This window comes from Cucumis sativus, chromosome 1 (genome assembly GCF_000004075.3).
Source record: "Cucumis sativus cultivar 9930 chromosome 1, Cucumber_9930_V3, whole genome shotgun sequence".
NCBI classification, from domain to species: Eukaryota; Viridiplantae; Streptophyta; class Magnoliopsida; order Cucurbitales; family Cucurbitaceae; genus Cucumis; species Cucumis sativus.
The window spans coordinates 3,610,298-3,621,274 of record NC_026655.2 but is presented as its reverse complement, the minus strand read 5'-3'; the positions used below and the strand labels follow the sequence as shown (position 1 = coordinate 3,621,274).

The 10,977-nt window shown below is 31.5% G+C and overlaps 2 protein-coding genes across 3 annotated transcripts; both read right to left on the bottom strand.

The window, feature by feature from the left end:
* Nucleotides 1-248: 248 nt before the first annotated feature.
* LOC101218442 (putative lipoate-protein ligase A) lies at nucleotides 249-4,444 on the bottom strand. 2 transcript variants are annotated; one of them, XM_004137364.3, is made up of 5 exons: nucleotides 4,015-4,444; nucleotides 3,348-3,613; nucleotides 2,404-2,639; nucleotides 2,133-2,281; nucleotides 249-734 (listed from the first exon to the last, which is right to left on the bottom strand). In XM_004137364.3, the coding sequence occupies exons 2-5, from the start codon at nucleotides 3,524-3,526 to the stop codon at nucleotides 483-485; spliced, it is 816 nt and encodes a 271-aa protein (XP_004137412.1). In that variant the 5' UTR covers nucleotides 3,527-3,613; nucleotides 4,015-4,444; the 3' UTR covers nucleotides 249-482. The 2 variants fall into 2 exon arrangements, with proteins under 2 accessions (XP_004137412.1, XP_011649831.1); XM_011651529.2 differs by having other exon boundaries at nucleotides 4,256-4,444.
* A 695-nt stretch (nucleotides 4,445-5,139) lies between these two features.
* LOC101219946 (probable calcium-binding protein CML47) lies at nucleotides 5,140-6,312 on the bottom strand. Its single transcript, XM_004137538.3, has one exon. It carries the CDS (start codon nucleotides 6,026-6,028, stop codon nucleotides 5,414-5,416), a length of 615 nt encoding a protein of 204 aa, XP_004137586.1. The 5' UTR covers nucleotides 6,029-6,312; the 3' UTR covers nucleotides 5,140-5,413.
* Nucleotides 6,313-10,977: the final 4,665 nt, after the last annotated feature.

The window sequence follows — 10,977 nt, the reverse complement described above, 5'->3', positions numbered from 1 at the left end:
AGGAGCAACTATTCATTTGGCTTATTTGAGAGTACAATTTATCGAGCAGTTTTAGTACATCGAAAAGTTTACTACAAGCTTGTTCTTGTGTCTTCCATGATTCTATTGTCTATATTCATACACTCTTCCTAGATAGGATGGATATCCATCTTCAATCATTGAACCAATACTGAAACCTTCCAAGTTCAAGCAGAGGTTGCTCAATGAGGTTAAAGAACTCGAGTTATCATCAATCTATTGCATGGAAGTCGATAATGACGTATGTATGTACAATCATCTGTTAAACAGTTGAGGATATACCACAAATTGAGACAATTGTGCCCCACGATCTAGAAGTTCAAGAAGCAACAAATCTGGACATACTATGAGGTTGCAAAACAATAAATAAAGCTAAAACTTGAATTGATTTGAAGATTAATATAAATGAGGGGTATGTAAAGTTATTGTTTGGTGTTAAATAATCATGTAAGCAAAATTTGTTGTTATAATGCTATGTCCGAAACTTTCTCAAGCTCACTATCTTGAGATACACAACCTGCAGCCGTTTCCAATTCTTGCTCTGTCAACATCCTTGTTGTGGGGTTATAGTTTCCAGTCAAAGAATTCTCACATTCTTCTAATTGCTTTGAACTTGTAGCAAACTCAGTTTCAATTGCTTCTATTGTTTTGTCAATAAATACCTGTCTTGGCATGTACTCCTTCAAGCTGCATAAAAAATCCAAATGGCTCCTTGCCTGAAACGTATAAATGTTTGTCAGTAAGCTCGAATTTTGCATTTTGTTGCAAAATACTAGATAGAATTTTGTGTTTCCCAATAAGTAGGGATAAAATTTAGAAAAAGCGACATGATGCATTGAAAAGGATCTCTGTCAATATTGAACAACCTGTTACTCCATCCATACATACTCATTTACTAAAGCAGCATTGATAACAACATTAACCATGTCAATTATCATATTATAACTAAATGGTATGTGATGCATGTCAACGTGTGTTTTAGTCTTCCACTTCCTCCAACCTATTGTAACAAGGATAATGGTTCAAAGGACCCAAACAACTCAAATCAAAATCATTAGTCGTTAGGTTACAAACTTCTTTTGAGATCTCTAAGAAATTATAGAAAGACTTCAAATTTCTAGATCATGAAGCTAGATTGCTTCTGAAATTAGTTTAGTCTGCACCAATAACATTTGTTATCTCACAAGATAATAGCCTAACCGTTGGGTGCTAGCCATGATTTGAATTCATTCTCTATAAACCCTTTACTACATTCTCTATAAACCCTTATACCTTGGCCGTAGAATATTACTCAATAAATAGACCAATTCATTTCAGCTACCAAATAACTCCATTATATTCTTTATCCTCTTTACAACTTATAGAAAATAATTGGTTCAAATCTCAAGGATATTACCGTTGTTTTTCACAAGTTAAAATAGGATGTTGAACTATATATTACATACAATTCAGGTTCAGGGAGTGAAAATGGTCCACCAAATACTATCATTTTCACTATTTCGAGTTTGAACAAGGTTTTTAAGATATCTATATCCACAGCCTTGGAGTGACGCTACAGAATCTATCTTCAACATAATGGCTGTCAACCGATGTTGCTCTAAGTGAGCTTACTGACCATTCACACAGAACAATCAGCCACATAGCTAATGTGTGACTCGCTAATTAGCCACCGTGCTAATATTTTTTAAAAATTCTTTCACGCAAACTTGAAATATATAGCCATAACAATTTGAATCAACCCAATGAAACTATCAGATGGTTCAGGTTAGGCTAGGCATCACCAAGCTTAGGTCTAGTTTTGGTTGGAAAAAACTGCTAACTCAACGTTCAGATTGAGTCCCAAATGTTTTTCACTAAACCCAATACGTGGATATTACTAATTGCAGCCTTAAAATGAGCTTAGGAGACACTAGACAGAGATACGGCAATTGTCCAGGAACTGCTAAATCACAGAGAGATAATACGATTAGCAATAAGAATAAAAAGGGAATAATTTAATGATCCCAAAAGTGTAGCATTTTGAATTGTAGTAGTAAGGCTTGGTCATGGAAAAACAAGCGGGAGAAACGTGAAATAAGTTCAGAAAGAAAAATGCAAGGAACAGTACAATATACCTCACGGTAATCAGGAACCCGTTTTGGATGTTTCAGATATGCCATATTCCTAACCTCGTAGTCCCACAGAAAAGATGTATGGTGGATCCACCGGCTTTTAGTAATAGACTGAGCATTGCCACCAAACTTGCGGTTACCAAAGACATAATCTTAGTCCAAGAAAAACAAAAAGTTAATGTCCAAGCGTTTAATCTTATATATAATTGTATATACACGAAGTCATATGAATAAGTTGAAATGGCGACTATTCTAAACAGCACAATCTACCCACCATTTTCTCGAAGATAAAAATCAGTTCCTTGGAATACTTTATTATATACTAGACTACTCCAGGACATGATAGGTTGAGGAAATGGCTTCAGTCCGGAAACAGCATCTTTATTACATATGAAGGTGACAAAGACCGTGTTGTGATCAACAATAACAGTTCCACCCCCAGTGAACCTTCTGATGACTGGAATTTGATCTCCTAACACAGATTTGATGTCAAGGAGCTCATCAGGTTTCCTGGGCACAATTCAAAAATCTTCGGAATGAATTAACAAAAGGAAAAAACGAAAGAAGAGTTCAGATGACCCTGAATTAGGAGTGTCCACTACTCAAGACTAAACACAACCAACCAAATTGCTAGCCAGATCTTATTATGTCATCAAGTTGTTACTAATCCATATCAAAACAATACTCAATTTAAATAAAAGTTCAATTGGTTTCTCTCTAACTGATCAATAAGCCAGAAGGAAATGACACAGAGACTTTTCTGTATCCAGAAACAGTTTGTAAAAAGAGGTTCTTGGTTATAGAAGCAAACTTTTCAAAGGTTTGGTGAAAAGTAGCAAATAAAATGATACCTAACTTCGTGTGCCATAGAGAGGTGAATTGACAAAAAGAATTAGAGAGGGAACACCAAAATGTACAATGAAACTCAATCAAATTGTAAAGCTATTCCAATTTGTAGTGACAGATTTAATGACTTCATAAAGACAGTTTCACCTTACAGCACAATTCAATGGTTCACTAGAAGTATTTGGACAAAAATTTTAAATATACATTTATGTGTCATCAAACTGTGACATATAATTTCGAAATTAACTACATCATTATGAGCGCCATAAAACTCAAACCATCCAGAGAAAAAAGAAAAATAAAGTCTTCCAATAAATAACAACATAAGAAAAATACAGAATTCGAAGTACAACAACATGTTGAGGTATGTACCCAGAAACGCCCATCACAATAGCTGGATTATCTGTTCCATCATTTATGATACACCAATTATCTGATGAGTTTCGAAGTAGGCGCTCTTCCAATTTTAGTTGCTGCAGTATAGGAAAACCTTTCAACCTCACAAGATTCATCAAAGGATGTCCAATGTTTCTTGTTTGATACATCGCCATTGAAAAGCCAAAATTTTGAAAATCAGCTCCCTTTTCTTCTCCTACTTCCGAAAAAGAAGTTGACTTCAATTAAGTTGAAATAACTCCCTGCACCACAAAGAAGCATTATTATCACTTTCACGTCATGCTTCAAAAATAAAAATAAAAACGAATATGATTCTAACATCAAGGAAACAGTTAGAATGGAGATGAATATCAGCCGTCTCCGAGATACTACAAGGCACGGATGGAATGATATAAAACAATGGACAATGTAATATAACGAGGCAAACTTTGTAACACCCAGAGAGTCAAAGTAACCAAAACATGCAAATTGCTTCAGAAACAATGACAGTGGAGAAATACAGTGTTCATGAACAAAAACAAAAAGGAAAAAATGATAATACAATAAGTGAAACTCGCTTGAATAACTCGCCAAAAGAAAAAAACACCCAATAAGAATTACAAGACAAAGGAAGGATTGAAGAAATTTGAAAATTAAATCTTACAACAAGAGCAGATTGAGTTTGTTGTAGTCACATCATCATACTAAAAAAATAACTCCCAGCAATCAGGAAGGACAGATCCCTTCCATAAATTAACCAGACCCGATCAATTAACAGAGAGAAATATACATTTCCACAAATCGAATTTGATGATCAAGCAAGAAGATTAATCTATTTCTGAGAAAACGAGTAGCTTTACAGAAAACAATTAGTTAAGGAACCGGTGGAATGCAGATGGGAAAACCTGAGAAGGATCTCCCGGTGCAGAAATAGGGCGGGAGAGCCAAAAATCAATAAAACAATGGAATCGATGATTCTCCAAAAAGAAAATGAAGAACAAAATGTAGGAGAGGAGATTCTTGTGCCCTAATTGCATTGGGCAGAGATGGAACTTTCCAACCGATTTCGCGGGAGTTGAAGAAGAGAAAACTGCTCTTAACAAATAATTACAACCAAATTCAAATCATAATCTCTTCTAATTTTATTTTCAAAATTAATAATTCACAATATAAAATAATTTAAATTTTTGTCAAAAATATAATAATGACATAATGTAATGAATTTTATTTTTAGCCATTTTTTCTATCGTTCATAAGTTTAAATTTTATTTTTTATGATTTTTTAGTACCACAGGTTTAAAATGGAGATCTCTTATTTTCAATAATATAAGATTATCGGTTTCTATCATGGATAGAATAAAAAATTTTGTGAGTATTTTAAATTTTATAGGTTTATTTTAAAAATAATACATATTTTAAAGCAATCGTTATTTTCAAATATAAAAAAATAAACTAAAATATCTACCAATATAACAAAATTTTCCAATTGATTGATAACTTTTGTAACCAGTAGATTCTAAACTTTCTGGGTGTCAAAATATTTTCAAGTTGTATGAATAGTTTAGTTAATTCATGTATGTAATCCCTACATGGAAAGTCAATAGTTCACAAACAGTTTTAAGTTTGCATCCATAAGTATTGTTCAAAAGAATACAAAAAGAAAAGAGTTCAACATTTTCTTTTCTTCAATTAAAAGTGTGGCTTTAGAAAGAAAGTCTTTCAAAGCAAAACCTTTCTCTTTCACACTGCTTGCTTACTCCAACGGGTCTCTTCCAAAAAGATAGAAATGGTTTCACAATTTGAATCTTAAATAAAAAATACAATACATAATCATCAACTCCACCGGAGCATTAGTAATTCTTCTTATATATTGTCATACATATTTCTTCTAGTTCATCGACAAATACCTCGTGCATTTTCACGAAGAGCGTTTCAAAAAAAACAAACTTAAACAAATGGTCTTGTAACAAATGAACCTTCAAGTACCTAAAACAGTTTGTTTATTTTCAAAGACTAATTTACATTTAGGAAGAGTCCTGTTTTTAACAAACAAAGAGATGTTTTCAACAGAAGCTCTGTTCAACAAGCTTAGCAAATTCTTCAAAATCTAAACGTCCATCTCCATCATTGTCAAACCCACTTAACATTCTCTTACATTCATCAATGTCTGAACCCACTGTAATCAATCCCAACCCACACAACACTTTCTTCAAATCTTCTGCATCAATAAACCCATCACCATTCTCATCAAACAAATCAAAAGCTTCCTTAACTTCCCCCAAACTCACTTCTTCCTCAAACATCCCCTCAAGCTCAAGATTATCACTATCACTATCCCTATTATTGTTATTATGTTCATGATCAAGTACCTCCATCATAGTTTTCACATCTTCAATCGATAGTTTCGCTTGCTCGACCCGTTTGTCATTAACAAGCATTCCCACGATTTTTGTGCAGCAGCAATGCTCTTCATGGTCATTTCGTCGAACACTTGGTGTGATGATGCTACGTTGGGCAACCCATGAATTCCAGAGATAAAAAATAAATGCAGCAGAGAGTATGAAAATGTTGAATAACCCTGGAAAGAAACGTCCAAGTATGAAATTGAGAAAAAACAGAAACAAAATATGGAAAACTGAAATGGGGTTGGTATAATCAACGACGTCAATGGGTTCCATTTTGAAAAGAGTAAAAGAACAAGTAGCATAGATATGTAAATGGGCAGTTTAGTAAGCAGATAAGAGAAGAAGACTGATGGGGTTGGCAATTTATATGTGGAGTAAAGAATGTCTGTATTTGGGGTCAAGGATTAAAGTGATTGTTGTTTCTGAATTATTGGGCGGTTGGGTTTGCGTGTTTTGAGAATCAACAGTGTAACTTCCGAGAAAATTAGAAGATGAAAATGGGGAAATGGAGGGAGTGAAAGCAATGACTTTAGATAGTTGTTTGGTGTTAAAGAAGTAATTGTATAAAGTTCTAAGAAGTTTCGTGCCTCGTGGTATCTTCTTCTTCAAGTCTTCTCTCCAAACGGCCCGTCGGCTAAGGGTTTCGATGGATTTTGCAATGAAATTTTATGTTCAAACAGTGACATCCCAAGTCAAGCTTTGTCTTCGTTTTCTTCTTTTCTATTCACTTTTATTTACGTATACTTTCTTATATTTTAATTGGATAATATTTTCTATTCACGTCTAAAAATTTATTCATATATTTATTTAAAATAACAAAATTTGTCACGTGACAAATTATGATTGAACAATTTAGTAAAATGCATAAAGACAGATGTCGTTGTTTGTAACGCACCTAAATATTTTTCTTTAGGAAGTGTGTATGAACTTGAAGTGGCAATGCTTGGACAATCTTAACGTTTTAACTTGCATGTTGAGATGAAGATCATCCTTCTCGTTGAATTATGTGGCTCAACCTTTTTATTAACTTGTTTTGTTTTGGGGAGCCCAGTACCCAGTAGACACTCTTTATAACCGTGCTGGAGAAGGCCATCAAAGTGTATACCACGGGGGTGTCTCAGCCATACTTTGTATCTTCCGTCGGACTATTCAGGCGCCAAAACAACTTCTTCGACCTTTGGGTATTAGACGAGTTTCAGAACCACTCCGCAGAAAAAGCCAGGTTCAAAGAATATAGAAGTGGGTCATCTTCTGAAACTCTTGGACGGCAGGCTCGATGCCAAGTACGAAAAGGTTTTTCTAAAAGAAAAGAATGCTGTCATCACTCTCATAAACAAAGAGTTGCCCTACCTTTTAGGAGTAAAAAGTTGTGAAGTCGGGGATCAATTTGTTGTAAACTCTTTCGATTTATGTTTTTTTTATAAGTGGAGTTTTAGAACTCCATGGAGTAAACAGTAAACACGCTCTTACTAAACTGATCAGTAGTTGCAAACCATTAAGGTACAAGTATAGGACATGCATTATGATGGAGAATTTAGATTCAACGTGCGTTACAATTTCAAATCTCATATATATGGTTGTTTAGAATAATTCAAATTCAACGTTTAGATGTTTGCTTCTGAATCTCGAGCATAGAATGTTACAAAATGGTAATAAAGTGAAATTTTTTAAAACATTATTTAAAACGTTCCAATGAAATCAGAATTACTAAACATATGGGACGATGTTAAAAACGACACATAATGGAATTATGAAGCATGATTTGGATCAAGTTACGTTAAATACTTTCGTGTGTAACTAAACAAACTATTGATTCATATTTTATTACGACAAATTTCTCTTATCTTTCGTAAAATAATAATATATATCTATGTTGGTGAGATTAAAGTGACCTACAAAAACAACTTAAAACCCTACTAATCAAGTATAAAACTATTTGGCAAATTGCTTAGGAAATTTCTTAGAAAGAATGTTTAAAAGTTAGGGAACTACGCTTCTTTTTTTTTCTTTTGTTCACTTTTGCATCTTTAATGAGTTTTCATCTTAAACTTTTAAATAGAACATAAAAATCAAATCTAATTAATATAACAAAATTAATGAAGCGAGTCATGATTCGTTTATAGCACAAAGAATGATCGATATACAACCTTGTGAGGGTGACACGTGCTCTTTGGTCCCTTAATTCCATCTTATACAGTGCTTACATAATGTCTCGTATAAAGGAACCTCATAAGTACAACCCAAGAGTGAGGGGAGACTTGACTTGACCTTCGTCTCCAAGACTGAAGTATAGAATAATCGTCTCTCATGGACTAAGTTTTTGCTACAACTTTATCGACTTTACTTTCAAACTTTAAATATTTCTCAGTTTTTTGAAATGAATTACAATGATTACATATGCATTCATATAGAACGAACAAGGAAAAAGTGGAAACAATTGTGGATATCTTTGTTATATATCTCTTTTTCAAAAACGTTTCACCTCGTTCAATATATTAATATATATCATATACTTCTACCTAACCTAGTTGAGTAATAATTATTGAATCTATCTTATTTAATTATGGATGGAAGTCAAGAAGTCAATGTTTATTGAAATAATTAATAATGCTTTTACTCTTTCATGTTCTCTTAACAATTACAAAATAATATAATCTCTCCTATGTGACTTGCATCTTCAAAATGATGTAATTTATTCAAATACTATAATGTCATCACTTTATGAAGACTAAATTCCATAAATTATTACAACTATGAATATATTCCAAGAAATATAAACTAAACCAAAAGCAACAATATTTGCATTTTTTTACAACTTTATCCTATCCAATTGTAATTAATTACAAATATGCCATTATATTTAAATTTAAACTAAAAAAACAAATATCGTCAACGTTATTCTAAATTCACTACACTAAATTAAATTAAATAAAGGGGCTTTGTGATAATAAAGCATATGTCACAATATTTTCTAAATTTACAAAAGTAACAAATTTAAAAGTGATAATCATATGATAGTCCTGTGATTACAAACGATATCTCTCTAATAACTTATGTCGTCTGATTGTCGTTTGATATCACTAATTTTGTCATATTTACAATATGCAAAAAAAAAAAAATCGGAATCATAGCTATTTTTTTCTAAATGTATTGGTTATTTGATGCAATTTTCATAAATAAATAGATTTTCTATTATTTGAAGGTTTTTATATATATAGATATCTTAAAATAAATGTTAAAAAATAGAAAGACGGAAAATTATTATAAATGATAAAGATGTTAAAATATTTACAAAATATAACAAAATTCTATATTTGGAATAATTTTGCTATTTTAAAAAAATACCTCTGTAAAATATATAAATATTAAAATCACAAATACATAATAAATTCAAAAAAATTTACTAACCATTTGAAATTAAATTTTAAAGTACTTTAGCAATCTCTAACCCTTTAAATCTTCTCTATACAATATATATATATATACACATTTTAATTCATAAAATTTGCCTAGAATTGTATTTTTTAAAAATCCAAATCTTTTAAAACAAAACTAAAAAACTGAAATGTTTATAATCATTTCATAATTTTGCTCTAATAAATAAACAAAACAAAAAATCTTAGATATAGATAAATAAATTACTTTCCTATAAAGTAAAAACTATAGCGAAAAATCATAAAAAAAAATTCTCTAAAAAGAATTTAAAGTAACGCACTATTGCATAATATATTTGTTAACGTACTAAGATTAACAAATTTTGAAAACTCCATACCACGAAATTTTATTTCACGAACGAAAATGTATGTATAAACACATACAACCGATCTTAATTAACAAAAATGATGAATCTTCATCATACCACAATTATACTACATAAGATATCAAATTAAAATAAAATTGTAATGAAGCAAATAAAAGTATGAGATTAGAAGAAAGAGATATTAATTAAGATGTAGGTTGGTGTATTAGAGTTATTAAGTTATATAAAGAGTTCTCTAGAATATGTTGGAGATAGGTGTTTTGTTGTTGGAAAGAGAAGTTTCACATAAAGTAAAAGCTAACACATTTCTTCAAATATATATGCTTTTTCCAAAAGCTATATCAAATTTCAACCTTCTTTTTATATGAAGCACATTCATATCATATCATATATATATATAATGCTTTTGTGTAGTTGTTTCACACGTGTCCCACTCTCCCTTTGACCAAAACCACATAAAATGTCAACCTTTTTTCACTTTTAATTTCATTTGCTTTCAAATATATATTCAAAAAAAAAAAAAAGTCCTCACTGTTACTCATAGTGTTCAAAAAAACAATCAAAAACTCTATAATTAGACTAATCAAAGTTTAAAGTATTACCTAGGTCTGAGATAAATGTGTTTGGCTTCTAACCTTTTCTTCAGTATTTATTAGGTGACTTTGGAGCTTTGAGTTGAGGGAGTGAACATCAACTAAAATTGCTTTTGAACGAGACCTATCGACCCACGAAGCGGGACAGTTGCTACGGTAATCGATAGTTGGATACTACGGAGGTAAACATATGAACTTTTCTCGAAAGATTCATCACTGGATCGTAACCCGACAGCTCAACTTCGACTTCGACGTCTTTTCTTACAATCTAACCTCTCTATAGATCCAAACCCATGTATTAATTAAAAGGATATTAACAATTATAAATATTATACATTATCTATCAACAACATGTTTGTTTTATATATACATGTGTTCTCAAATTAAACCATTGTTTTGTATTGTTATCCTCAAGAAGTTATAAATAATAACAATAATGATTTATGAATCATAGTTAAGAAGAAAATAGTTAGAAGATAATTAATAATTTAGTTTAAGACTAAGTGGGAGGTTGACCCTAACTCCCAATTAGGGTGCATGTGACACCTTTTTTACTCACCACCAATTTTAGCTTTTAAAAAAAGCAGTGCACTTAATTCTATAGAACATTGTTCATATTGTAAGTATGAATTTTTTTTTTTTTTCTTCTTCTTCTTTTAATTGGGGTAGTGGAAATATGAGACTTTTTCCATATTGGAGACAGAATTAATTAAAATAGTGAAAGGGAAGAAAAAAAATAATTGACATTGTTAAAAGCTTGGCACACCTTGAGCAAATTAGAAAGTAAAGAACAATGCCATTATTACACTTTAGACATTGCATTAAGTTTTTAACATCAGTTGAATTTAATACTGCCACTAACCTATATA

Excerpts from the sequence above, each read along its gene's own strand:
- LOC101218442 (XM_004137364.3), bottom strand. The coding sequence starts at position 3,526 with ATGGCGATGTATCAAACAAGAAACATTGGACATCCTTTGATGAATCTT. Across the intron at positions 2,640-3,347 it reads ATTGTGATGGGCGTTTCTGG|GAAACCTGATGAGCTCCTTG; the intron begins GTACATACCTCA and ends AATTGTGCCCAG. Across the intron at positions 2,282-2,403 it reads TTTTTATCTTCGAGAAAATG|ATTATGTCTTTGGTAACCGC; the intron begins GTGGGTAGATTG and ends TCTTGGACTAAG.
- LOC101219946 (XM_004137538.3), bottom strand. The coding sequence starts at position 6,028 with ATGGAACCCATTGACGTCGTTGATTATACCAACCCCATTTCAGTTTTC.